General features: G+C 42.4%; 1 protein-coding gene across 1 annotated transcript in view; it reads right to left on the reverse strand.

The window, feature by feature from the left end:
- LOC141988127 (interleukin-6 receptor subunit beta-like) overlaps window positions 1-17,344 on the reverse strand; it is a 57,567-nt gene extending 40,223 nt beyond the window's left edge. The window contains exons 1-3 of the mRNA XM_074953965.1: window positions 17,335-17,344; window positions 14,547-14,598; window positions 14,276-14,326 (exon numbers count right to left, since the gene is read on the reverse strand). Coding sequence (XP_074810066.1) covers window positions 14,276-14,326; window positions 14,547-14,592 — 97 coding nt within the window. The 5' untranslated portion in view covers window positions 14,593-14,598; window positions 17,335-17,344. The remainder of the gene's footprint in view (window positions 1-14,275; window positions 14,327-14,546; window positions 14,599-17,334) is intronic.
- Window positions 17,345-27,364: the final 10,020 nt, after the last annotated feature.

Consider the following 27,364-nt stretch of genomic DNA (forward strand, 5'->3'; position numbering starts at 1 on the left):
CCCTCAGAGACTGAGTATGGACTCTTGAGACCAGAGTGGCTGAACTGGAAGAGCGAAGGGAGACAGAGAGGTACATAGACAAGACTTTCAGACACACAATAGTGTGGTCCCACCCCCAGTCTGACAGCGTCTGTACTGCTGAGGAGGATGAAAGTCTCAGGGAAGCAGACGTCAAGCTGGAGTAGAGGGAAATGATTCCATAGCTGGGACCTCCTTCTAGATGATGTCATGCTAGCCCCTCACACTGAGGCTCCCACTGAAGGAGAGGACCCAGTAACTAGGAAGAGCCAGGTAGCAGAATGGGGGATTCACTTAATAGAAATATAGATATCTAGGTTTGTGATGACCAGGAGAACTGCATGATGAACTGCAGGAGAACTTGGCTGCCGGGTGTGAAGGTTGTGGATCTCATGAGATACCTAGACAGACTTTTGTGTAGTGCTGGGGAGGAGCCCACGTTCATAGTACAGGGTAGGTACCAATGACATAGGTAAAGGTAGGAGAGAGGGCGTGGAGGCCAAATTGAGGCTGCTGGGCAAGAGAGTTCCAAGCACAGGGCCAGGAAGACCAGCGGAACTGCAGGGTCTCAATGCCTGGATGAGATGATGGCGGAGAGAGAAGGGATTTAGGTTTATTAGGAACTGGGGAGGCTTTGGGGGAAAGAGGAGCCTACGGGAAAGATGGGCTCTTCCTAAACCAAAAGAGAACAAGATTGCTGGCTTGTAAAATGTAAAAGGTTATACAGGATTTTTTAAACTAAGGAGTGGGAGAAAGCCAACAGGTACAGATGAGAACATGGTTCAGGCAGAGACATCCCTAAGGGAGGAATTTTTATTAAAAGGTGAACTCTATATCCTAGTAAAGAGGGCAGGAGAGAAGTTGGTAAAGTTCAGATAGGAGCTACTGAGGAACAGTCAAATGTAAGATTCCCATTTAAATAGAACACATAAAGGTAAGCAACTGAATATTGACAATGTACAAGTGCTGTCCCATCTAGTGGCACCAAGACCACTTAGAGAGAGGTTAATGAGTCTGCTCTACAGCCTTAGCTAATAGCCGTATGGCTTTTAGCTCATGCACTAAGCTCTAGAGGTCCCAGGTTCAATCCCGCCTGCTGATGACCAGGGTCTGTCGCTGTTACCTATACATATTGTCATAAATATAAAGGGAAGGGTAACCACCTTTCTGTATAAAATGCTGTAAAATCCCTCCTGGCCAGAGGCAAAATCCTTTCACCTGTAAAGGGTTAAGAAGCTAAGGTAACCCCGCTGGCACCTGACCCAAAATGGCCAGTGAGGGGACAAGATTCTTTCAAATCTGGAGGCAGGGGAACAAAAGGTTTGGTCTGTCTGTGTGATGCTTTTGCCGGGAACAGATCAGGAATGCAGTCTTACAACTCCTGTAAAGTTAGTAAGTAATCTAGCTAGAAAATGTGTTAGATTTTCTTTTGTGTAATGGCTTGTACAATAAGCTGTGCTGGAGGGAATGTGTATTCCTGTTTTTGTGTCTTTTTGTAACTTAAGGTTTTGCCTAGAGGGATTCTTTTTGAATCGGATTACCCTGTAAGGTATTTACCATCCTGATTTTACAGAGGTGCTTCTTTTACCTTTTCTTTAATTAAAATTCTTCTTTTAAGAACCTGATTGATTTTTCATTGTTCTTAAGATCCAATGATTTGGGTCTGTGTTCACCTGTACCAATTGGTGATGATTATTATGAAGCCTTCCCCAGGAAAGGGGGTGTAGGGCTTGGGGGGGGGCTTGGGGGGGGAAGACGTCTCCAAGTGGTCTCTTTCCCTGTTCTTTGTTTAAAACGCTTGGTGATGGCAGCAGCATACTGTTCAAGGCCAAGGCAAAATCTGTACCTTGGGGAGATTTTTAACCTAAGCTGGTAAGAATAAGCTTAGGGGGTCTTTCATGCAGGTCCCCACATCTGTACCCTAGAGTTCAGAGTGGGGAAGGGACCTTGACACATATGATAGAAGTCTAAATAGTAAGATGGGTGAACTAAAGAGCCTGGCATTAAATAAGGATATTGATGTAATAGGTATCACAGAAACTTGGTGGAATAAGGATAATCAAATGGACGCAGTAATACCAGGGTACAAAATATATAGGAATGATAAAATAGGTTGTGCTGGTGGGGGTGTGGCACTAAATGTGAAAAAAAGCACCAGCCAAAGTAAAAAAATCTTAAATGAATCAAACTGTGTACCACAGAATCTCTATGGATAGAAATTCAAGTCTTGAACAATAAGAGTATAGCAGTAGGAATATACCCCTGACTAGGATGGTGAGGGTGACGGAAATGAACAGGGAAATTAGAGATGCTACAAACTAGGGCTGTCAATTAATCACAGTTAATGCATGCAATTAATGCAAAACAAATTAACTAGATTAAAAAATTAATTGCGGTTTTAATTGCACGGTTAAACAATAATAGAATACCAATTTAAATTTACTACACATATTTTTGGATGTTTTTCTACATTTTCAAATATACCGATTTCAATTAAAACAGTACAAAAAGTGTACAGTGCTCACTTTATATTTTTATTACAAATATTTGTACTGTAAAAAAACTAAATAAATAGCATTTTTAATTCACCTAATACAAGTACTGTAGTGCAATCTCTTTATCATGAAAGACTTACAAATGTAGACTTTTTTTTTTAACATAACTGTACTCAAAAACAAAACAATGTAAAACTTTAAAACTTACAAGTCAAAACATGAAGGGGCATATTAATGTTTTGCATATCTGGTACCAAAATACCTTGCAACGCTGGGTACAACAGTGCCATGCGAATGCCTGTTCTCACTTTCAGGTTGTAAATAAGCGAGCAGCATTATGTCCCGCAAATGTAAACAAACTTGTTTGTTTTAGTGATTAGCTGAATAAGAAGTAGGACTGAGTGGACTTGCTTGAGGTGAATTGAAAAATGCTTTCTTTTATCTTTTTTACAGTGCAAATATTTAACCAATATTAATATAAGTGAGCACTCTACAGTTTGAATTCTGTGTTATAATTGAAATTAATATAATTAAAAATGTAGAAAAACATACAAAAATATTTATAGTCAATTTAAATTAGCATTCTATTATTGTTTAATAGTGTGATTAAAACTCTGATTAATCGTGACTATTTTTTAATCTCATGATAAATTGTGATTATTTTTTAAAATAATTTGACTGCCCTACTACAAAGGCAGACAATGCAATAATAATGGGAAACTTCAGTTATCCTCGTTGATTGGGATGCAGAGACAAAGTTTCTAGACCCATTAAATAACTGCTTCTTGGAGCAATTAGTCCTGGAACCCACCAGGGGAGAGGCAATTCTTGATTTAGTCCTAAGTGAAAACCTGGATCTGGTCCAAGAAGTGAATCTAGCTGAACTGCTTGGTAACAGCAGCCATAATGTAATTAAATTTAACATCCTTGGGGGGTGGGGAGGGAAATGCCAAAGACATCCACCATCATAGCACTGAACTTCAAAAAGGGAAGTATACAAAAATGAGGAAGCTAGTTAAATAGAAATTAAAAGAACCAGTTATGAGGGTGAAATGTCTACAAACTGCATGGAGACTATTTAAAAACATAAGTGGCTCAAATAAATGTGTATCCCAAATAAAAAACGCAGTAACAGGACCAAAAATACCACCCTGGCTAAACAGCAAAGTAAAAGAGGTGGTTAGAAGCAAAAAAAGCATCTTTTAAAAATTGGAAATGAATCCCATTGAGGAAGAGAGAAAGGAGCATAAGCTCTGGCAAGTGTAAAATTGGAAATTAATCCCATTGAGGAAGAGAAAAAGGAGCATAAGCTCTCGCAAGTGTAAAAGTATAGTAAGGCAAGACAAGAAAGAATGTAAAGAACGAGCTAAAACTAGTTCTAACACAAAAACTAACAGCAAAAAGTTTAAGAAGCAGAAAGCCTGCCAAATAATCAGTGGGGCCACTGGACAGTCGAGCTGCTAAATGAGCACTGAATGAAGACAAAGCCATTGTGGAGAAGCTAAATGAATTCTTTGCATTGGTCTTCACTGCAGAGGATACGGGGGAGAACCCCACACCCAAGCCCTTCTTTTTAAGTGACAGATCTGAGGAACTGTCCCAGATGGAGGTGCGAATAGAGGAGTTTTTGGAACAAACTATACAGTACAAGTCATAGAATCATAGAATATTAGGGTTGGAAGAGATCTCAGGAGGTCATCTAGTCCAATCCCCTGCTCAAAGCAGGACCAACACCAACTAAATCATCCCAGCCAGGGCTTTGTCAAGCTGGGCCTTAAAAACCTCTAAGGACGGAGATTCTACCACCTCCCTAAGTAACCCATTCCAGTGCTTCACCACCCTCCTAGTGCAATAGTGTTTCCTAATATCCAACCTAGACCTCCCCCACTCCAACTTGAGACCATTGCTTCTTGTTATGTCATCTGCCACTACTGAGAACAGCCTAACTCCATCCTCTTTGGAACCCCCCTTCAGGTAACTGAAGACTGCGAACAAATACCTCCTCACTCTTCTCTTCTGCAGACTAAATAACCCCAGTTCCCTCAGCCTCTCCTTGTAAGGCATATGCCCCAGACCCCTAATCATTTTTGTTGCCCTATGCTATACTCTCTCCAAATATATCCACATCCCTTCTGTAGTGGCGGCCCCAAAACTGGACTCAGTACTCCAGGTGTGGCCTCACCAGTACCGAATAGAGGGGAATAATCACTTCCCTCAATCTGCTGGCAATGCTCCCACTAATACAACCCAATATGCCGTTGACCTTCTTGGCAACAAGGGCACACTGCTGACTCATGTCCAGCTTCTCGTCCACTGTAATTCCCAGGTCCTTTTCTGCAGAACTGCTGCTTAGCCAGTTGGTCCTCAGCCTGTAGTGGTGCATGGATTCTTCTTTCCTAAGTGCAGGACGCTGCACTTTTCCTTGTTGAACCTCATCAGATTTCTTTTGGCCCAATCCTCCAATTAGTCTAAGTCACTCTGGACCCTATGCCTACGCTCCATCGTATCTACCTCTTCCCTCAGCTTCGTGTCATCTGCAAACTTGCTGAGGTTGCAATTAATCCCATCATCCAAACCATTAATAAAGATGTTGGACAAAACCGGCCCCAGGACCGACCCCTGGGGCACTCCGCTTGATAACGGCTGCCAACTAGACATCAAGCCGTTGATCACTACCTGTTGAGCCTGACAATCTAGCCAGCTTTCTATCCACCTTATAGTCTATTCATCCAATCCATACTTCTTTAACTTGCTGGCAAGACTACTATTGGAGACCGTATCAAAAGCTTTGCTAAAGTCAAGATATATCACGTCCACTGCTTTCCCCATATCCACAGAGCCAGTTATCTCATCATAGAAGGCAATAAGGTTGGTCAGGCATGACTTGCCCTTGATGAATCCATGTTGACTGCTCCTGATCACCTTCCTCTCCTCCAAGTGCTTCAGAATGGATTCCTTGAGGATCTGCTCCATGATTTTGCCGGGGACTGAAGTGAGGCTGACCAGTATGTAGTTCCCCAGGTTCTCTTTCTTCCCTTTTTAAAATATGGGCACTATATTTTCCAGCCACCAAGACCAGATGGTATTCACCCAAGAGTTCTGAAGGAACGTAAATATGAAATTGCAGAACTGCTAACTGCTCTTAAATCAGCCTCTGTACCAGAAGACTGGAAGATAGCTAATGTAATGCTCCAGGCGTGATCCTGGCAATTACAGACTGTTAAACCTATCTTCAGTACCAGGAAAATTGACTGAAACTATAGTAAAGAACAAAATCATCATACAACTTGATAAATATCATGCCTCACCAATCTATTAGAATTATTTGATGGCGTCAACAAACATGTGGACAAGGGTGACTAGTGGATATAGTATAACTGGACTTTCAGAAAGCCTTTGCCAAAGCCCCCAAAAGACTCTTAAGCAAAGTAAGCAGTCATGGATAAGAGGGAATTTCCTCTCAAGGATCAGTAACTGGTTAAAAGGTAGGAAACAAAGGGTAGGAATCTATGGTCAGTTTTCACAGAGGAGGAAGGTAAATAGCAGGATCCCCCAAGGATCTGTACTGGGACCAGTGTTGGATGTCTTATTTTAAGAATCTAATTAAGGACCATTGCCAAACGGTAGGATATGAGGCTTGATAAAAATATAGGCCTATTGAATTATGGCATTTCCTACTTTTTTAGTCTTTCTTTACACCCATTAGCCATGCTTCTCTCTGGTAACAAAGACTTATTGCTGTCTGACTGAACAGCATGTTATGGGTCTGTGAAATACTTCCACACTTGTTTAACATTTAAATTGTGTATTCTGCTTTAAAAAAATTGGAACACACTGTATGCTCCTTAAATTACCTTAAGGGCTAGCTAATGTTGCTGCATTCTTTGCACACAGATTCCATTACTGCACTCTGCTTGCAGTGTGTGTTCTGCATTTCCAACTCAGCAATGTTAACTCCCAGAGTTGGGGGGAGATGAACAGACAGCTGTCCTCCATTTACAGCTGATATCTAGATGCCAGAAGTAGGTCAAGATTGGCTTTTACAATCTCCAAAAGTTTTAGCTATTACCTTTTATTTAAGACATGTGTAAGCGGGGGAATAGTCCCACTATTGTGGGGAACTTTCCTGGCTTCTGCACTACCCCGGTGAAGTGGGCTAGCGAAAGGATCTGAGTCCTTGCTCCCACTTCTTTTACCCAGTGGCCTCCCTCCCCTTCCACTCTCCTGTCTGGCACAGTCCTCGTAACCCCAACAAGGCTGGGCCCAGGATTCCTGGGGGGTCGACCCCCAACCTTGCTGTGGTCACCTAGGACAGGGGCTAGAGTGTCCCCACTCCGGGGTACTCTCTGCACTGGGCACTTCTCTGACCCACTGACCATTACATACAAGTTAAAGCAAATGCAAGTTATTTAATCAACAATTAATTTTAAAAAGAATAAGGAAAAATGGGAAAGGTTAAAGGAAACACATCAACCCGCTCTGTGGCAGGGAACATCACAAACAGTGTCTCTGGAATGTCCAGACAGTTCACAGTCTGTTCCTTGTAAGTCCCAGGCTGCCTTCTCAGGCCCTGGCTGTGCTGTAGGGATGCTGTGGGTTGGACACTTGCTCTGGTGGTGGCCACACGCTCTCAGGCTCTAAGCGGTAGGACCCTTCTTCCCAGCGTCGCCCCCGCCCTGTCGGGGTTACGATCCAAGCCTGGCCTGCAGAGCCTCTTGGCTGAGGCGTCTCCCTGTGCTGGGCCTGCTGCCCAGGGTCCCCCTCGCTCTCCTCACCACACCCAGCTCCGGACCACTCCAGCCACAGCTCCACCAATCTGTCTCAGCGCTGCTGCTGCTCTGCCTCCAGCTCCCTGGGCTGCTTCTTTGGCCCCTCTGGCTCTGGTTGCTGCAGCTCTGCTCCCAGGACAGGTCTGCTCTGCAGGCTGCTTCTGTGACTCTGCTCCCAGCACTGACCGGCTTCGTGGGCTGCTTTTCTGGCCCCTCTGGCTCTGGTTGCTGTAGCTCTGCTCCCAGGGCAAGTCTGCTCTCTCTGGGCTGTGCCTCTAGCTATGGGGCTGCAGCTCTGCTCCCAGGACAGGGTCTGTTCTCTCTGGGTTGCTTTTCTGGTCTCTCTGGATCTGGCACAGCTCTGCTCCCCAGCTTAGCTTGGCCCCACTCTGTCTGACCCAGGCAAATCCAGCTCACACAGAGGATGGGACCTCACTGGCCTCCTGACTCCCTGATTAGCCTGCTTGCCCTGTCATTCAGGCTGACCTGGCGCATTAGCCTCTCCCTATTGTTCCTGGGGACTATCAGTCTCAGGGTCCTGGTTTCCCATAGACCCTTCCCCTTTTAGTACTGGGAGCTAGCCAACCAAAACACCCCCACTGAATGTTAGTAAGGGGGCAAGAGTCCCCTTACACATGGAACACACCACCCGCACTCACATCTTCATGAATTCTCAATATCAACACACTTCCTTTACTTTAGAAAACCACTTGCAGATTTGCAGCTATTGCAGAATGAGGCAACATGACTACCTGAGGGCCTTTGGTTGCCTATAGTCTGCTTAATGCAATCAAGAGCTTTAAGGATATAAACAATATAGATCCAGATAACCTGAGGAACAAACAGCTGCTCTGAGTCCCAATCCAGAAATTGAGAATGACTTATCAAATTTTATTTTATTGTCATTTAAAGTAAGTTTTTAAAAAATCAAGTGAATATTTGCAGAATATTTTTGCTTAACTCTTATTTTAAAGCATCTTTCTTCCAATGATCTCAAAGCACTTTCCAAATATTTAATGAATTTATTCACAGACATCCTGTGTTGTAGATAAGCATTGTTTATGACTATTGTATAGATGAATAATGGAAGAATTGGAAAACTTAAGACCAAAGTTTTTCAAAACGGACACTGATTTGGGGTGCTTCAGTGGTTTGTTTGTCTAACTTGATACCTAAATACTTGAACATGCAAAATTAGTGGACACTTCTGAAAATATAAGCCTAAATTATTTGTACAAGGTAGCATATGAAGTCAGGAGCAGAGCTGAGAAGTTTAGGCATTCTGATTCCAGGTAACTTGCTGGAAACATTAGAGAATTATCCCTCTTCGTGTTAATGGTTCATCCAGTATTAAACCTTGTTGAAGCTAATTCCAATCAGCTAAAGAAAACACAGAGCTTCTGATAATTGACACAGTAATGGCCTAGACCTGAATTCCTTGTGTACCCAAAACTCCCATACTACAAGGAATACAGGATCCAGGAATACAGGGTAGGAGTTTCTTTTAATACATTACATCATCATGTAACATTAGGCAAGAGACCAACATTGGAAGATATATTTACTGAATCGCGTACTTTTGAAGTTATTTTTCAGTGATGTTTTCTAATTCAGAATAATAGGCTAACTAGGGCTACAGTACATTAGCATACTGGATGAAATGTCAGTTTCTTACTTATCAGTTAATAAATAATATGACCACAGGCTTGGTATACAAAATGATTAATTTTTTCCTCAAGAACCTAAAATTTATTTAGTGTTTTTTACAGTTTGTCAAACACTGACAGTATTTTTAAAGGAACTTTTTTTTTAGTCTTTAGTGTCCCCTGGGTTTTCTGCAATATTTCAGAAATCTTAAGTATCAGAAATTGTATTCATTTTTTTCTTTTCAGTGTATGAACATTGAATTCACAGGAATTAAGAAATTATGTTCCTGGGTACCACTCCATAGTTTATAAACAGACACCAAAATAAAATGTAAATGTACTAACTTTAGAGAAGAGGATAAGGATCTTGAAATGTAGACAATACAACTGTAGTTCTGTTTTCCTGATAACTGTAGTCAAATCCCCATTGTACAAATCTTATTTTCTCATTTGCACAGATTTAAAAAAAACAAACCCCTGTCTGAGACATATCTTATTACTTGGAAGTTAAACACTGAATGTAAGTAGAATCTCTCTGTAGAGCACTGCTGCCTTCTGTGGTGTTGCACTCTGATTTGTAGTGGAGTAAATGAGAGAAGAATCAGTTCTATTCTCTTCTGCACAGAGCAGAGACACATCACTGTATTTTAGAAAACTCTTCCTACAGAAGCACGATCTTAAATTTCTGGATCATCCCTCCCACAGAGAAACTTGTGGGAAGGAGCAGGGAGCCGGAAAACTCCATGAATTTGACTTTGTGACATTCCCAGGCATCTGTTCCTTCAGTTAGAAGGAGTTTTAGGACCACAAAGTGGAGAGGGAGTGCAGCCTTTAATTCCCGTGGCCCTAAAGCTTCACAGGGAAAGGAAGCTTGAATCCTACAGCCAGCCCCTCCATGCTGTTTGCTGGCATCTGTTCCTCTGCCAATGGTCAAGCACGCTGCACCTGCACAAAACCCCCTACACCCCTACCCAAGAGAAGGGCTTCTGTGGAGTCTGAATTAATGCTGCATTAATTTAAGTGCAGATACCTGTTACCTTTTCAGGGGCAGAGAGTAACTCTTTCTCCTTACCCCACCAGCCAAAATTTCCTGGATGCATATGGGGTTTTTATGGGGTCTGGGAAGAGCTGGCCATAGTGTTGAAGAGTTCCCTATGCTTGTGCAAGTGGAGGAGATCATCTGACTCTTATTACTGGTGGCTTTACAAAAATGCCTTCAGTTTGCAGGTGATTACACTATAATGAGCAACTTGGAAACATAGGAAATAGAGATGGACAAGGCCTATTAGCTCAGCTGATCCCTCTCCCCGCTAATGCAGGTCTGTTTGTACATTACATTCCTTAGTACCTTGACCAGGTCAGTTTTCATTTATTCAAACAATGATGTTCCCACCACTTCATTCTACAGTCAAATAAAGCTCCCCATTATCAAGGGTTTCCTTATTGATCTTAAATTTTCCTTTGCACAGTTTCATCCAATTACTTCTAGTTTCATTCCACTGTATCTCCTCCCACCAGAGCTCTAATCTCTTTTGAAAAGACAAATGGGAAATGGCCCAGTTTTTTCACTTTGAAACCTCTTTTTATTAGTCAGCAAGATTTTTCAGCAATGTTTTCATAAGGGTTATAGTCAGCAGATGCCGAATTAAATGTGTGGCCTGGAAAGCTATGGCTGATTGCAGCAAAAATGACACACCCAGCGCACACTGTGTACTCAGAGTCCATCTTCTATGCTGGAACTGTTTTTATTGGCAGAAAAATCCTATTTGCTGAAACAATTGTTCAGCACCCCAACTTTCTGAGAGGCAGCTGTGAAAGTTCCAGCAGGTTGCTCTACTCCTGCTGTGCCTGTCATCCCAATACCGCCAGGGGTGCAGCCTGGCCTGATTACTCTTGCATCCCCAGCTAGGAAGGGCAATGTGCCTGAGGGGGCTGCAGTAGCATTATTTTCACAATGTTTTCCAATAGCCTTTTTTCTCATCCATCTGCCACAGCTCTCGCCAGGTGCCTCTTCTGAATCACAGCATCCCTTGTCCGCCTTCCTCCCCGTGACTCCATTTCCCCATCCCTCTGTAGTTCCCACCGGATCTACCTACTTCTGGATTTGTGCTGGTGGGAGGAGGGGGGAGATCTCACAGCAACATCCTCCTCTGCTGCCTCTTCCTCATCTCTGGTGACATTTGCCCCAACCTTGGCCCCCTCCACACGACCCACACCCGTCCCCACCACCACCATCACCACCTCTTCCTCTTTCGTGCCACCATTCCCAGTCTCACACCCATCCCCCCTCCTGCTGTCTCTGGAATGCCCACTCCATCTCTAAAAAGATTGCAACCATCCATGACCTTTTCACATCTTTTTCCCTCCAGCTCATGAATCCCTTCATCTGACATGGCCTCTGGAGCTGCCCTCTCTTACAGAGGACTCTCCTTCTCTCACACTCCTCATCCTGAGTCAGACCTACCTTCATGACTTCAGCTTCCATATTGATGATCCATCCAGCCGCTTAGCTGCAAGTTTCCTCTCCCTCACTTCTTCATTTCACCTGCTGCTCTGTTTCCCACTCACCAAAAAGTGACTCACCAAAGTGAGTCAAAACTGATTTGACGTGGTATTCACCAAGAACTGCTTTCTGATCTCTCTGTTGCTGAGTTCCACTCTCCAATCATCACCTGGTCTTCAACATCACCCATTAGCCCCTCTCTCATTCCCTGTCACTTGGCCTTTCCATTACTTCTAATCCATCAGCACTGATTACTTCTGTCTGCTTTCAGCCCTTTCCTCCCTGTCTTTTTTCTCCGTTGATATGGTTGTTGACTTTCTCCGTACTTCACGCTCCTCTGTCCTTGATTTTTTTTTCCTCTTCCTTTCCATTGCAAAGTCGTTCCTGGCTCACCTCCAACGTCTTCTTTCTCAACTTCTGTTTTTGCTTTGCAGATCAACTCTGGCAGAAATTCTGTGAGAGGGTTGACTTCCTCGTCTACCAATTTGTTCTCTCCTCCTTCACTTTTGCTTCTTCACTGGTAAACAACTCACTTCTCCAATTTAATTGAATCTCATGCCTGCAATCCCAACGGCCACCGTTGACTGTCCTCAACCCCTCCCATCGTTCTGCCTCCAATTCTCTCGCCACACAACATCTTGCCAATTTCTGCCAAGGGAAAATTGACAACATACAGTGTGACCTTTCCTTCCCTTCCTACAACTCCAACCTCCTTTCTTCTGTAACTAATGCAGAAGTTTCTCATCTGTTCTCCTCCTCTAACCCTTCCATATGCCCCAGTGACTCCATTCCCTCTCTAAACCTCCTTGGCACATTCCCTCCCTCTTCTCCTTGACCTCTTGCTCTCCTCTGTCTCTTTCCCCTCACAATACAAGCATGCTTTAGTCTCTTCCATCTTAAAGAACTCCCACCCTTGACCTCACTTATCTCTAACTACTGCCCCATCTCCCTTTCATCTGTAAGCTCATTGAACACACTTTCTAAAAATCACTGTCTGGAGTTACTCTCCTTCAGTTCCAACCTAGACTCTCTTCAATTCGGCTTCCATTCCTTGCAGTTCACCGAAACCTCTCTTGCCAAAGTCTTCAGTGACCGGTTCCTAGCCAAAGCTCAGACCCAGTCTGTGGGGGTTCAACAGGGCTTGCTTGGTCCCTCATCCCCCTTCTCCTTTCACTCTACATCTTATCTCTGGGTAATCTCATCCACAGATCCAAATTCAACTGCCAATGCTATGCAGACAACTCACTAAACTACTTCTCTACTCCAGTTCTGTCTCCTTCTGTCCAAACTAAAATCTTGGCCTGTGTCTCAGACAACTCCTTATGGCTCTCTAGCAGTCAGTTCAAGATAAACATGGCTTCAGAAGAGCTCTTAATCCTCCCCCCAAATCCTCTCTGCTACTTCCTTTCTCAATCACTGTGGACAACTCTACAATCCTGTGGTGGTCACTCAGGCCTGTAACCTGAGTGTCCTCTTCAACTTGGACCTCTCTAGGGCCTTGCATCCAGGCCACATCAAAATCTTGCATAACATCGCTATGATACAGCCTTTCCTATCTATCCACACAGCTAAAACTCTCATACACTGGCCCCCCCTTCCCTATTATATCATCATATTGCACCTCAGTTACTGCAACATCCTTCTCTCTGGCCCTGACAAATGCAATTTTACCCCCATTCACACCCATTCAGAATTCTGCTGCAAAGATCATTTTCCTAGCTCGGCGTTTTGACCATGTCACATCTCCCCATTGAGGTAAGAGAGAAGGGGGAACCAAAATAAGCTAATAGTCTTCATTTTCAAGTCCCTTCACAGCCAATGACACCTATTGTGTGTCATTCACTATCAAGCTGTTGACTCCTGCCTCAGATTGACCCTTGATGCCAGTCTCCATTGGCCACTTATTTTCAAACAAGCACTTTTGTGCTTTCTCCCGCACTGCTTCTTGCAGCTGGGTGGAGCTCCCTGTAAACATCACTACAGCTACCACATTATCCTCCTCAAAATTCTCCTTTGCCACGATGCCTACCAAAAAAAATGGACAATGGTTAAGCTGGGGTGCTGAGACAACTGCCTTTCATGCTGATTCCTTGCACTCCCCATCTGTTGTCTCATCTTCTAGCTACAGTATAAGCATTTTGGGGAAGGGACCATGTTTTTGTTCTGTTTGTGCAATGTCTAGCACAATAGGCTCCTGGTCCACGATGAAGGCTTAGAGATGTGACAGTAACATTAATAACAGCAGCATGTCAGTTGTTCCAACAATTGTGGTGAAAGTAGTCTCTCTCTAAATTAGACTGTTTTGATTGCTGTGATATGAGATATCAATCACTTGTCAGTAGACGCAGAAGCACTGTCTTTCTCTATCAAATATTCTAAAATCTTCAGCTTTTAACATTGTCATGCTAGCTGGCCCCATTGCTATAGACTCCATTGCCTGGAGTAACTGCATGTTTGCATGGATTGGTTGTATCCATACAATAGCAATGCTCGGTTGTTATACATCATCCATTTCAATAGCATGAATGTCTCTGCTTTTCAATGGCATGAATGTCTCTGCAAACATAAAAAGTTAATCTTTCCAAGTAAAGCCCTCTGCTCCGTACCCTTGAATTCATTCATTGATTGCAGTGGGACACCAATGAGTAAAGGTTCATGCTCTGAAGAAACTGCTGGTGCTACTTTCAGAAATCCCTATCCACTGGAGATTGGATTGCAGCCAAAAAACTTTACTCTAATGAATATTTCAAACCCAAATTGATTATCCAATCACTTCAACTGTGGCATTTCCTTCACAAGTGGGGCCCATCCTTAACTGGCTACTGCCTAAAGAGAGTTGTTTACCTGGAACTTGCTTGCAAAATGGAAGATCAGATTCCAAGCAATCAGAAGAATCTGGAAGATAACATAGGATAAAATTAACAGCAAGAATGTAAAACAAATATGGAAAGAATAAATGTGTTGAAGCTCTCTCTTTTTAAAGTTTTTGCGTAGTCTCTCCTGCCATGAGTTAATACAGACAGTTCTTTGGGCATGGGATGATCATACTTAAATAATTTATTACCATTTTTTACTGTTTGTAAATGGATGAGTTATGCAGTGAATGAAAACTCACCTGTTGTGAGCAAGGCCATAGACACAAGCAATAAGAAGCGCTTCATCTTCTCCTTTAAAAAGAAGCATAATCGTTACTATGGGCGTATGCATGGGCTTCAGTCCACTTCTAGCTGAAGTTCTCCAAACTGCCCATTCAATCCACTACCTACTACACTAACATCAGGTGAGTACCAGTGACTCTCTTGTGGTGCTTATTGGCGATACACTGGATTGTAAGAGATACCGAGACTCAAAGTCAGCTGTTAGTTATACCCAGGTGGGGAGGGGTGTCGGGGTGGGAAGCTCTTATGGCCAGCCACCGGAATAAGGATCTTTCTATGGACATGACTGCAAGTGGCCACAACTGGGATGCTGACTAGTGCAGGGTAAAGAGCAAGCTGCTCAGGAGGATTTACATTCAAACTGGGGATGCCAGGAAAAAATTTGGCAGGTGACCTGTGCACTTTTTTCAGGAGCTGGACAAGATTTTGATCAATTACCCTACTGCCCAACCCAGGAAGGTTGTGGATGCTGCTGCCCGCTCTGCTAACCTCCCGCACCACCCAAAGGATGATCAGTAAGATTCATTGGATGATGAGCATGAGGAGGTCAGTGAAGAGCTGTCGCCAGAAAACCAGGATCTCTTTGGGACAGAGGATCTTGATGCGAGCAACAGAGCCCAATTCCTGGCCAGAAATCTAGGCCCATGCCATGGAGGACACCGTGCCCACCACCTATTTTCGTTTCCTCTTCCCACGTCTGTCCTGCCTGGTGAACCCCCTTGCACCCAGACACCATTTGCCAGCTCAAATCTCTGAATTCATCCAGCTTTGAGTGCTGAAATACAGCCCAAGCAGCCTCTACCTATTCTGAGTTGCCAGTGTAGTATTGCTGAGCATTGTTGGGTCCATGCTGGCTGACAGCAATTCAAAAACAGAGCTAGCTCAATCAGAAAGGAAGCATGGGGTGAAGCCCGTGGAAACCTGCCTGGCTTCTGCTATGCATCCCACAATGCAGAGCAAGAAAAATCCCAAAATGCACACAGCTGAGCAGCAAAAAAAATAGCCATGGGATGCTCTAGAGAATGTCGTATGCTTAGTACTCAGCAAGCTGCCTCTATGTGTACACAATAATGCAGACTGAAAGTGCGGCTTACAGACTGCAAGTTAAATAATGCATGTCTAATGAATCCATTTTAAACTACCCCCTAGACAAGTCATTACTTGTGAGATCTTTTAGGCTGTCCCGAAGAGAAGGGGTGGGGGTAGGGAAGGATACAGTAATCTGAAGCACTCAAAAATAAGATTGCTCAAAACCACTCAAGAATAGTTGGCAGGGATTGTTCTTTTCCATCGTTAAGATATATCATTGCTAAAGAAAAACTCAAAAAATAAAAGTCAACTTGTCAATTATAGTTTGATGGCAGAAACAGTGGATCAAAGAGTTATAGATTAGATCATAAAAGACAAGAGATGAAACAAATGAGGAGGAAACAATAGAGCCAACTTCATTAAATACAAAGTACTCATTTGAAACAAGAGGGATAATCACATTTAAGGCAGCCTGTTTTCCAGTGAAGGGAGCCTGCACTGTGCACAAGACAGTCCAGCAGCAAACATATTGAATTTGATAAGTGTAGGGTTTGGGGAGAACACCATAAACTAGAGGGGAGAACACCATAAACTAAGTCCAAATTATATTTATTAGCACTCCAAAACTCAACATTGCTTTAATGCCATTTTAAAAATAAAGAATTTGGGCCAAATATAACAAGTATAATAGAAACCTGGGAATCAAAATAGCCGAGATGATAAAATGCTGAAAACTGGAATTTATAATAGGAATGAATAAGAACTCATCTTTAATTATAGCATAGCTGCCAGGTTCCTATAGTAACCTTTTTATGTATAATGAAGCCTGAATTATTCTGTGTAAAATGTTCTTTAAAAATAGCCACTTTCTGCAACCTTTCAATCTTATCCTTTCACCCTTGCAGGCCTGGTCTTATATCAGAAGTGAAATGGAACCTGCAAACCAGGTTGAATGTCATTCTCTGAGATGTTGGCAAATGTTCAGTGTTGACTAGACTAGACCACCAAACTCGATTCATTTGGGACGAAAGCAGATTTTCAGCCCAAGTTTCCAGAGGAAAAAAAGGCTATTGCATAAAGTCAATGTTCTACTGGATTTCTTCAGCTCCTCCTCTCATTTATTTAAATTTGTACTATTCAACAATAAGACAACCATTGCAGGTTCTGGGCACCCTGCAGCTCTTCAAAACACAATCTTAAAATAAACCACTTCCACCAATCCATCAGTTACCCTAGATAACAATAACCTAGCAACAACAAAAAAAATTAATGTAACCCCCCCACAACAGAATCCCTCCCTCACTCCAACCCTCCCCTGTTAACAATCTCTTTCTATTATACTCTGAAGACGAATTGTGGTTTAAAGATGGGGGCCTTAATGAAGAACTCCCTGTAAGGCTTTTTCAGCTTTCTACCAATGGGGCTCCAGCTCATGCATCCCCATATATCACTAGCTGTGGTGGTCAGACTCTGATCCTGCAGTTGCACTCCTGTGGCTAGACCCCTGCATTCATATTGAGCCCCACTGAAATCAGTAGGAGTCTTCCCATGTGAATAAGTTTGTTGCATCAGGGTCTTGGATAGATAGATTAGGCCATTTAAAGCTTCATAAGTCAAGCCAATGCCTTAAAATCAACCCAGAAACCAATAGGCACATCAGTTATACAGTTATATTGTATATGGTAAGCAATATAGCATATTTAATTAAGGTCCTACCTGGTTTGAAGTACAGTAGCTGAGAAATCTTCATTCCCCTTTGCTGAAATTGCATAATATAGTTATTTTAAATAAGTATTGTTTCTGTGGCCTATGGACATTTTACTAAATTAATACATTTTTGGTGTTTTAGTAGTAAAGGCTGAAGTTCAATTTATCTCCCTTCTAACCAAGGTTAGCTTTCATTAAAAATCAGCTCACAGACAGTAGGATACTGTACCCAACGCCACTTCCTCTAGGTTCACCTCCAGGACTCCAAGATAGTAAAAGGTAGGACAGATTCTTGCAGAGTGTAGTTGCCAAAGAAACACATTGTGTTTCTGATCTCAGAGACTAACTCTGACATGTTGTACAGAAGAGATCCCACACAGCCCTTAGCCACACCCCCTGAGGGAAATTTGGAACCACAGGGAAATCTCCACCCCACCCACTTTCCTCCTTGTCAATTTCAAGTTACACCATAAAATAACTTATTGCTAAAATATTTACATATTATCTCAAAGAGAATCAGGATGTACACCCTAATGTGTTCTCTAACCAGAGACCGTCAAAAGCTTGAGTTCCACACAACAGGGTGAAAAAAATCCCCCCAGAAGCCTGTACAAACCACAAATAATATATACATACTAGATAGCGAACACAGAATACAGAAGAGCAAGCAATTCACAATCTCAGGGGTAGACAGACATGCACAAGTGTGCTAAAACTAATGTAGCCGAGATAACATGGGCAGCTGTTTGAACTTGGCCAGCTAGCCCAAACTGCCATCAGTGTTACCCTGGTGATACTGAAATTTGTAGTGTGCTAGGTCAAGCAGAGCTAGTGTGTGTGTTTCTGTCTACCTGCGCTGGTCTGGCTACCCACCCAGCTGCAGTGTCGATACACCCTTAGAGTATGGGGTTGTTTTGCGGAGAAAGTGGGAGTAGATGCATGGCATTTTACAGAAACAAGCACAACATGCAGGTCACGTGTTGTGAGTACCTTGTTTTGAATCAATAGTGCTTTGATCATGGCTTGCCTCTGAGCGCACGTTACATGTTAATTTTACCTGTCTGTTTTCAGACATTACCAGCTTCTTCTGAAAATAGAAAGTGAATGTAATGACTGTTTTTAAAAACCCATTCCTCATTCAGACTTATATGTTTATGTATGCTGTGACAAAGTTCCTCCTCTACCTTGGTGGGTCCTGCGCTTATTGGCGGATTTTGCTCGCCTCACAGATCCGCAGTAGCCCTCCGTTTGGTCACTTTCGTGGCTCAGATCTGCCGTTCACTCAGATAACCTCATCACTCAGCCAGCATGGGGAAAAAAGAGTAAGAACAATCCCCGCAGTTTCTGCTGATCCACCACGTGCGTCGGGGACCAGCTCAGAGACCTTCCCCTCTGGTGGAAGCTCCTGTGTTGGGTCAGGAGTTGGGAGGTTTGGGGGGAACCTGGGCCCGCCCTCTACCCCAGTTCCAGCCCAGGGCCTTGTGGACTGCAGCTATCTAGAGTGCCTTCTGGAACAGCTGAGCGACAGCTACAATTCCCTGGGCTACTTCCCCTTGGTCTCCTCCCAACACCTTCTTTGTCCTCACCGCAGGACCTTCCTCCTGATGTCTGTTAACACTTATACTCCTCAGTCCTCCAGCAGCACATCCTCTCACTCCCAGCTCCTTACCCACACACCTCACTAACTGGAGTGACAGCCTTTTTAAACCAGGTGTCCTGATTAGCCTTAATTAATTTTAGCAGCTTCCCAATTGGCTAGGTGTTCTAATTAGCCTGCCTGCCTTAATTAGTTCCAGAAAGTTCCTGAGTGTTCTGGAATAGTCCCTGTTACCTTACCCAGGGAAAAGGGACCTGCTTAACCTGGAACTAATGTATCTACTTTCGACCACTCTCTTGTAGCCACCTGGCCTGACCCTGTCACAGTGCTCAACACCTGGGGCCTATGTTCCTCAACAACCAACACTCCCATTCTCTGAGAGAAGGATCAGCCTCATACAATCACTAACAAAGTATCAATCAGTATAAAGCGAAATGGAGGATTGGCAGAGGTAGTGTCTACACTGAAGCACTGCAGTTGTGCAGCTGTGCTGCTGAAGCGTTTTAAGTGTAGACAAGACTTTAAATATTACCTTGTAACATGGAATACAGATACTGCAAGTGAGATTAGCACATGGAGCAACTTACAAGCATTTCATAAAGTCTAAACACATTCTTACAATTCTAATTCCTATTTTAACAATAATAACACACAAATGATCCAGACTGGTTCCCACAATGTATTTATCTGTGATCAGCGGAGACGTAGGGACGTTGGCTTGAGCTGGCATCTGGTCTGCCAGCATCACACTTAGCCTCTGGCCTAAGTCTGCTTTTGTTGCTCATTAAATAATAATGACTATAAACGTTAACCTAAGAAGCTTCTGCTGCCATCAATCCCACCTTCACATCAGTTTTGGTGTTCCTAGTGTTTTCCTTGGCAAGATTTCTTTTCCTTCTCCATATCCATGTTCCACAAGAGAGACACTGAAATCCTTTATAACCCTGGATCGGAGCTAATAGGACTCACCTGGTCTGGCTTTCAAGCTGATTCAACAAGAGAGTTTTTCCAGCTCTATACAGACTTCTAGCATCTGGATATTCTGTGCATTTTGGGTGCTGTGAAACAAATTTCTTTTTAAAGGGTTTCATATTTTTATTTGGTTTTGTCATTTGTTTGTGATGCAAGATGCAGGAAATCACAGCTAGTGATCTGACGATGCTCTGTTTAACTTTCACCAAAAACCCTGTTACCTGTAAGCCCTAAACAGACAATTTCATGTTCACCCTCCCTCACATAAGCTATTTCCTTTGGACTTTTGTAAATGTAAATCATAGGACTGGCTTCTGCAATGTGCTGAATCACTATAACCAGTTCTGACTATAAAATGGAAAATCTCACATAGGGTACAGAAAAAGAAAATCAATAACCTATGTTCTCAATACCCACTGTTGAGATTGCATGGACATACAACTGGGAACTCCATTGGCTATGCAGAAAACAAACGTGTACATTTTGACAGGTTTTATTTTTTCCATCCTGTGATGAAGTTTTTCACTACACTAAAATGCAGCCCATGAGAAGCAGAAAACAGATGTTGCCAGAAGGGAACATACTTCAAGCAACAAGCAATTGGAAACAAATTTTACTAAGGGGTCTTTTTTCAAAACGAAGCATCTCATGTAAAATAGACTTTTGCGGCCTGAATCTGTTCTTGGTTACACTGATATAAAGCAAGAGTAAAGTCGGTTGAATTACAGTGGTATAACAATGCTATTAGACTGATCAGAATGAGTCCCTTTTCCTCCAATCTATGGTGACATCTTTTACTGCAATTTCTATTAGCTCTTTGGAGACTGGGGACACACTATATAAAGCTGTACACACCCTAAAGTATTCATCAGCTGCTAGTCTGAAAAATATAGAAGTTCTAAGTTATAGTGGCTAAACTGTTTTGTAAATAAATTAGGGCTGACAAGCGATTTAAAAAAATTTATCATGATTAAATGCATGATTATTTGCACTGTTAAACAATAACAGAATACCATTTATTTTAACAATTTTGGATGTTTTCTGCATTTTCCAATATATTGATTTCAATTACAACACAGAATACAAAGTATACAGTGCTCACTTCATATTTATTTTTTATTAGAAGTATTTGCATTGTAAAAAACCAAAAGAAATAGTATTTTTCAATTCACCTAATACAAGTACTGTAGTGCAATCTCTTTGTTGTGAAAGTGCAACTTACAAATGTAGGTTTTTTTGTTACATAACTGCACTCAAAAACAAAACAATGTAAAATTTTAGAGCCTGCAAGTCCACTAAGTCCTACTTCTTGTTCAGCCAATCATTCAGACAAACAAGTTTGTTTACATTTGAAGGCGATAATGTTGCCCGCTTCTTGTTTACATCACCTGAAAGTGAGAAAAGGCGTTTTCATGGCACTGTTGTATCCAGCGTCGCAAAATATTTATGTGCCAGATATGCTAAAGGTTTATATGTCCCTTCATGCTTCAGTCACCATTCCAAGGGACATGCGTCCATGCTGATGGCAGGTTCTGCTTGATAACAATCCAAAGCAATGCAGACCATTGCATGTTCATTTTAATGATCTGAGTCAGATGCCACCACCAGAAAGCTGATTTTTGTTTTTGGTGGTTCAGGTTCTGTAGTCGCCCTATAGGAGTGTTGCTCTTTTAAGACTTCTGAAAGCATGCTCCACACCCTGTCCCAGTCAGTTTTTGGAAGGGTCTTCAGATTCTTAAACCTTGGGTCGAGTGCTGTAGCTATCTTTAAAAATCTCACAGTGGTACCTTCTTTGCGTTTTGTGAATCTGCAATGAAAGTGTTCTTAAAATGAACAACGTGTGCTGGGTCATCATCTGAGACTGCTATAACATGAAATATATGGCAGAATGTGGGTAAAACAGAGCAGGGGACATACAATTCTCCCCAAAGGAGTTCAGTCACATATTTAATTAATGCATTATTTTTTTAACAAGCGTCATCAGCATGGAAGCATGTCCTATGGAATGGTGGCCGAAGCATGAGGGGGCATGTGAATGTTTAGCATATCTGGCATGTAAAGACCTTGTAACGCCAGCTACACAAGTGCCATGTGAACGCTTGTTCTCACTTTCAGGTGACACTGTAAATAAGAAGAGGGCAGCATTATTGGAGGAGAGGAAGGTGATCAGGAACAGTCAACATGGATTCACCAAAGGCAAGTCATGCCTGACCAACCTGATTGCCTTCTATGATGAGATGACTGGTTCTGTGGATATGGGGAAAGCGGTGTATGTGATATATCTTGACTTTAGCAAAGCTTTTGATATGGTCTCCCACAGTATTCTTGCCAGCAAGTTAAAAAAATATGGATTGGATGAATGAACTAGAAGGTGGATAGAAAGCTGGCTAGATTGTTGGGTTCAACGGGTAGTGATCAATGGCTCGATGTCTAGTTGGCAGCCGGTATCAAGCGGAGTGCCCCAGGGGTCAGTCCTGGGGCCGGTTTTGTTCAACATCTTTATTAATGATCTGGATGATGGGATGGATTGCACCCTCAGCAAGTTCTCAGATGACACTAAGCTGAGCAAAGAGGTAGATATGATGGAGGGTAGGCATAGGGTCCAGAGTGACTTAGACTAATTGGAGGATTGGGCCAAAAGAAATCTGATGAAGTTCTACAAGGACAAGTGCAGAGTTCTGCACTTAGGAAGGAAGAATCCCATGCACCGCTACAGGCTGGGGACCAACTGGCTAAGCAGCAGTTCTGCAGAAAAGGACCTGGGGATTACAGTGGACAAGAAACTGGATATGAGTCAGCAGTGTGCCTTAGTTGCCAAGAAGGCAAATGGCATATTGGGCTGTATTAGTAGAAGCATTGCCAGCAGATCGATGGAAGTGATTATTCCCCTCTATTCGGCACTGGTGAGGCCACACCTGGAGTATTGCGTCCAATTTTGGTCCCCCCACTACAGAAAGAATGTGGACACATTGGAGAGAGTCCATCGGAGGGCAAAGAAAATGGTTAGGGCCTGGGGCACATGATTTATGAGGAGAGGCTGAGAAAACTGGGGCTATTTATTCTGCAGAAGAGAAGTGTGAGGGGGGATTTGATAGCAGCCTTCAACTACCTGAAGGGGTGTTCCAAAGAGGATGGAGATAGGCTGTTCTCAGTGGTGGCAGAAGACAGAACAAGAAGCAATGGTCTCAAGTTGCAGTGGAGGAGGTCTAGGTTGGAAATTAGGAAACACTATTTCATTAGGAGGGTGGTGAAGCACTGGAATGGCTTACCTAGGGAGGTGGTGGAATCTCCATCCTTAGAGGTTTTTAAGGCCCAGCTTGACAAAGCCTTCGCTGGGATGATTTAGTTGGTGTTGGTCCTGCTTTGAGCAGGGGATTGGACTAGATGACCTTCTGAGGTTTTTTTCCAACCCCAATATTCTATGATTCTATGATTATCTCCTGTAAATGTAAACAAACTTGTTTGTCTTAGCAATTGGCTGAACAAGAAGTAGGACTAAGTGGACTTGTAGGCTCTGAAGTTCTACATTGTTTTGTTTTTGAGTGCAGTTATGTAACAAAAAAAAATCTACATTTGTAAGTTGCACTTTCACAACAAAGAGATTGCACTACAGTACTTGTATGAGGTGAATTTTAAAAATACTATTTCTTTTGTTTATAATTTTTACAGTTCAAATATTTGTAATAAAAAATTATATACACTTTGATTTCAATTATAACACAGAATACAATAGATATGAAAATGTAGAAAAACATCCAAAATATTTAATAAATTTCAGCTGTTATTCTATTGTTTAACAGTGCGATTAAAACTGTGATTAATCACAATTAATTTATTTAATCGTGATTAATTTTGTTGAGTTAATCGCATGAGTTAATCAACAGCCCTAAAATAAATCAACCATTTTAACAGAAACCCAACAGAGAGTTGTATGCTAACACTATCCTTTCAGCCATAACTTATTTCCTCTTGCCCTAACCCACTTTTACTTTGCATTCAGTTTTAATTTTTTAAACATTGTTATTAATCATATTTGGCAGTTGCTTGGTCAGATTCTGATCACATCTACACCAGTGTAAATCCAGAGTAACTTCAGTACTTTTGAATTGACATTGGTAGAACTAGGATACTGACTCACTATCTGCTTTTCATTCATGGAGCTCAAAAAACTTTACAAAACTAGGAAAGCTTCTCCCTCCCCACTCTCCCCCAACCCCAGTTGGGAAAAGTAAGGCATAGAAAATGTAAGTGATTTGTCTGAGGTCACACAATGAGTCACTGGCAGAGTGGGGAAATAGATCCCAAGTGTCTGCTCTCACTAACACCAGTTTTACACTCACACCAGTGTAAGAGCCTGATCAAAGCTCCCTAAAGTCAATAGAAAGACTCTGACTTCAACAGGCTTTGGATCAGGCCCTAAGTGAGTGCAGAAAGAGTCACATGTCTGACTTCCTGGACCACAGTTCCGATTGTACGATGACTAGAACGGAAGACTAAAAGTCAACTATAAGCACAGTCAAGGTTCTGAAAACAGACAAAAAATAATCTGCAGAGTCCACTCATGTCACCAACAGTAGCTTGTTCTGGCTGGAGACTAATTTGATCATCACAAATAAGATGAAGTTCATGTAACATCATGCTAGCCAACTGGAAGTTAAGGTTACAGGATTTAAAAGGCTCCTAATGGGTCCATGCGACCTCTGAAGTTGCCTCTTCATTCACAGACCTCCAGGACCCATCTCTTTGATAGTAAGTCAGTAATGGCTTCTTCATAGTCCCATCCCATAACTGGGGGAGATGGGACTGAATAGAAGGCAAGAAGGAAAAAAAGTTTAAAAAAATCCCCAAAACACAGACAAGCAGGCATAGCAGGAACAAGATAGGCTACAAGAATATTGCCATTTAGGGCATGCTTCCGACTATTTTAATTGTTGTATGGTGCTTCAGATACCATGGTGTGAGGCATCTTAAAAAAGTAAAACAGGCAGAATATTCATTTTACTTTGTCCAAAATAGAGCCTGAACCTGAACTCCTTATTTAGGCAAAAGTCACACTGCCTCATTTGAGTTTTGATTTCATTAAGGAAGGGCTCAGAATTGCTCTAAAAGATGCCAAGAAGTTTAACTGTAAATATCATCTGGGAAAAGTCTAGTTCCAGCATGTCAGTCCAGTTCCATCAATGCTTCCGGCCTGGTAGAGCATCAGTTTTGAGAAGTAATACTCTGGCTAGTCTGTACAATATATGATTTTAAATTACTGCCTTTGCAATAGTGAATTGCACTCATCCAGCCCAGAGATCACAAAGGCATGGATCACTGTGGCATAGAGCTGTGTAAACTGCAAACACAAGAAACACTGTTCCCCTCAAGGCCAGTTGCTGCTGCTCTTACAATCACTGTGTTAGTTACTCATTTCAAAGTTAGCCCTGTATCTTTGTTTCCTTCCCTTGTGTGGGTTTTCTTTTTTTTTTTGTTCCCCCATCCAGTCTCCATCTGTCTATATTGTATCTTAGGGTTTTGTATTGACTCCTTGTCTCCAATAGTACCTGTGAGCTTTCAGCCTAAAAATCTATTTAGCCTCAGATATAAAGATAATGGCAGAAATGAAGAGTGTAAAGAGCAGATAAAAAATAAAACTGTGGTGACTGCCAAATTAACCAGCATTATTATTTGCTTTACCCTACAACACACGTATAGTTTCAATAAACCACCACACTCACTGTCTGCACACTTCCCTTCATGAAGCTTTTGAAGCCCATTTGTCTCTATCAATTACATCTTGTTAAAATGCCTTAGTAGTTCAAAACAACTCGCTGTATTTTCTTTTCTGATGTTCTCTATTTTGTGAGACCCGACGATCACGTGGGTTCAGATGTGCCAAATGTTGGTTAACCCCATTGTTCTCAATCAGGACGAAGTAAAGCCATGAGATGGGGTACAGGAAATGTGTTACATTAAGGGTGATTTATTCTGATTTTTTAAAAAATTGGACTTGAGCAAACCCTGGGAGTGAAAGCGCATTTAAAAAAACAACAACAATGTACTACTGTGTTCTACAACAAAGAAACCCAGAACTCTGTATGCTGCAGTAGTCATACTGGAGTGTTTGGGGTGATTGCTGCAAGCCACTGTAATGTGCTTATATAAGGGGAAACGCCAATGGAGTGGGTAGAAGCAGCATGGCAAAAATGTATTAATGGTATAAGAGTCAAGGGGCGTGCAAAAGCTGAAGTTAATCATTAAAGATGAACTTGAACTAACCTTGTGGTTATGAAGAGCCCTAAACTTGAGAAAGTTTGGATCTAAGCTTTTTGGCTTGGTTTCTTCTACATAATTAAATAAACTCAATGACTCAACACTCAGTTTCCTCTTTAAACAATGAAGGCCAAAGCCAGGACCTTCACCATGGCTGCAGAGGGTCCCCATGCAGCAAAATGGCATTGCTCCAGATTTAGACCCCAGTGCTCTGGCTATGTAGCCAGGCTGGGTACTAGATAGATGTGTAGGAGGAGAGTGGTGAGCAGGGCCCTGGAACGAACTACTGAAAAGATTCTCCTATCCCTCAGTTCTGGGGTGGAGGTGAAGGCAAGGAGGCTAAAGGCCCCCTGCAGTTCACTCCAGCCATTGGGCTGTAGTAACTTTGTTTGGCAAAGCATCTTCAAAGTCATTACTTGGACAAGAGATGAGTTTGATTGCCCATGAATCCACCCTTCCTAAGTTCTCCAGTTCACGCTGAAAGCTCAAAGGAGCTAGCAGAAAATATAAACCAAAATGAAATTAAGGCTATGTCTACACTATAGTCTATGTCGGTATAATTTATGTCGCTCAGAGGGATGAATAAACCATTCCCCTAAGCAACATAATTTACACTGACATAAGCACTTATATACACAGCACTATGTCAGCAGGAGAGCTTCTCCTGCTGACATAGCTTCTGCTGCTCGCGGTGGTGTTTTTTTATGCCCACAGGAGAGCTCTCTCCTGTCAACATAGAGCTTCTTCACCAGATGTGCTGCAGCGTTGTACATACAGACCTGGCCTAAAACAAAGCATATCGGAGCATCTCAGAGAAAAGTATGGGCTATCTCTACAGAACCAATTCAAGACTGGGGCCTAATTCTGCTCTGCACTGTATCTTGTATAGTCATTTATACCAATTCAAAGTGGGTGTAAAATGCTACCAAATGGCAATGACAGGCAATTTACCCTCATTTTGCACTGGTGTAATTATTAGACAAAGTCTTTAGGGCAATGGAGAATCAGTCCCAAGGTATTTACTCTGAGGAGAGGAAAAATATTTAGAGATTTGTTTGGGGTATGTGGTTATAGAAAGCTGTGAACACAAAAACGGAGAACAAACAACACATTTGAAGTGGATAGAACTGGGCTTGGTTCTCAAAAGCAAAACAAAGTGGGTTTCAAAAGAGAGAAACAGTGGCCTGGCACATCAGATCCAAATCGCTTGGAGCA

Source organism: Natator depressus, chromosome 5 (assembly GCF_965152275.1).
Source record: "Natator depressus isolate rNatDep1 chromosome 5, rNatDep2.hap1, whole genome shotgun sequence".
NCBI classification, from domain to species: domain Eukaryota; kingdom Metazoa; phylum Chordata; order Testudines; family Cheloniidae; genus Natator; species Natator depressus.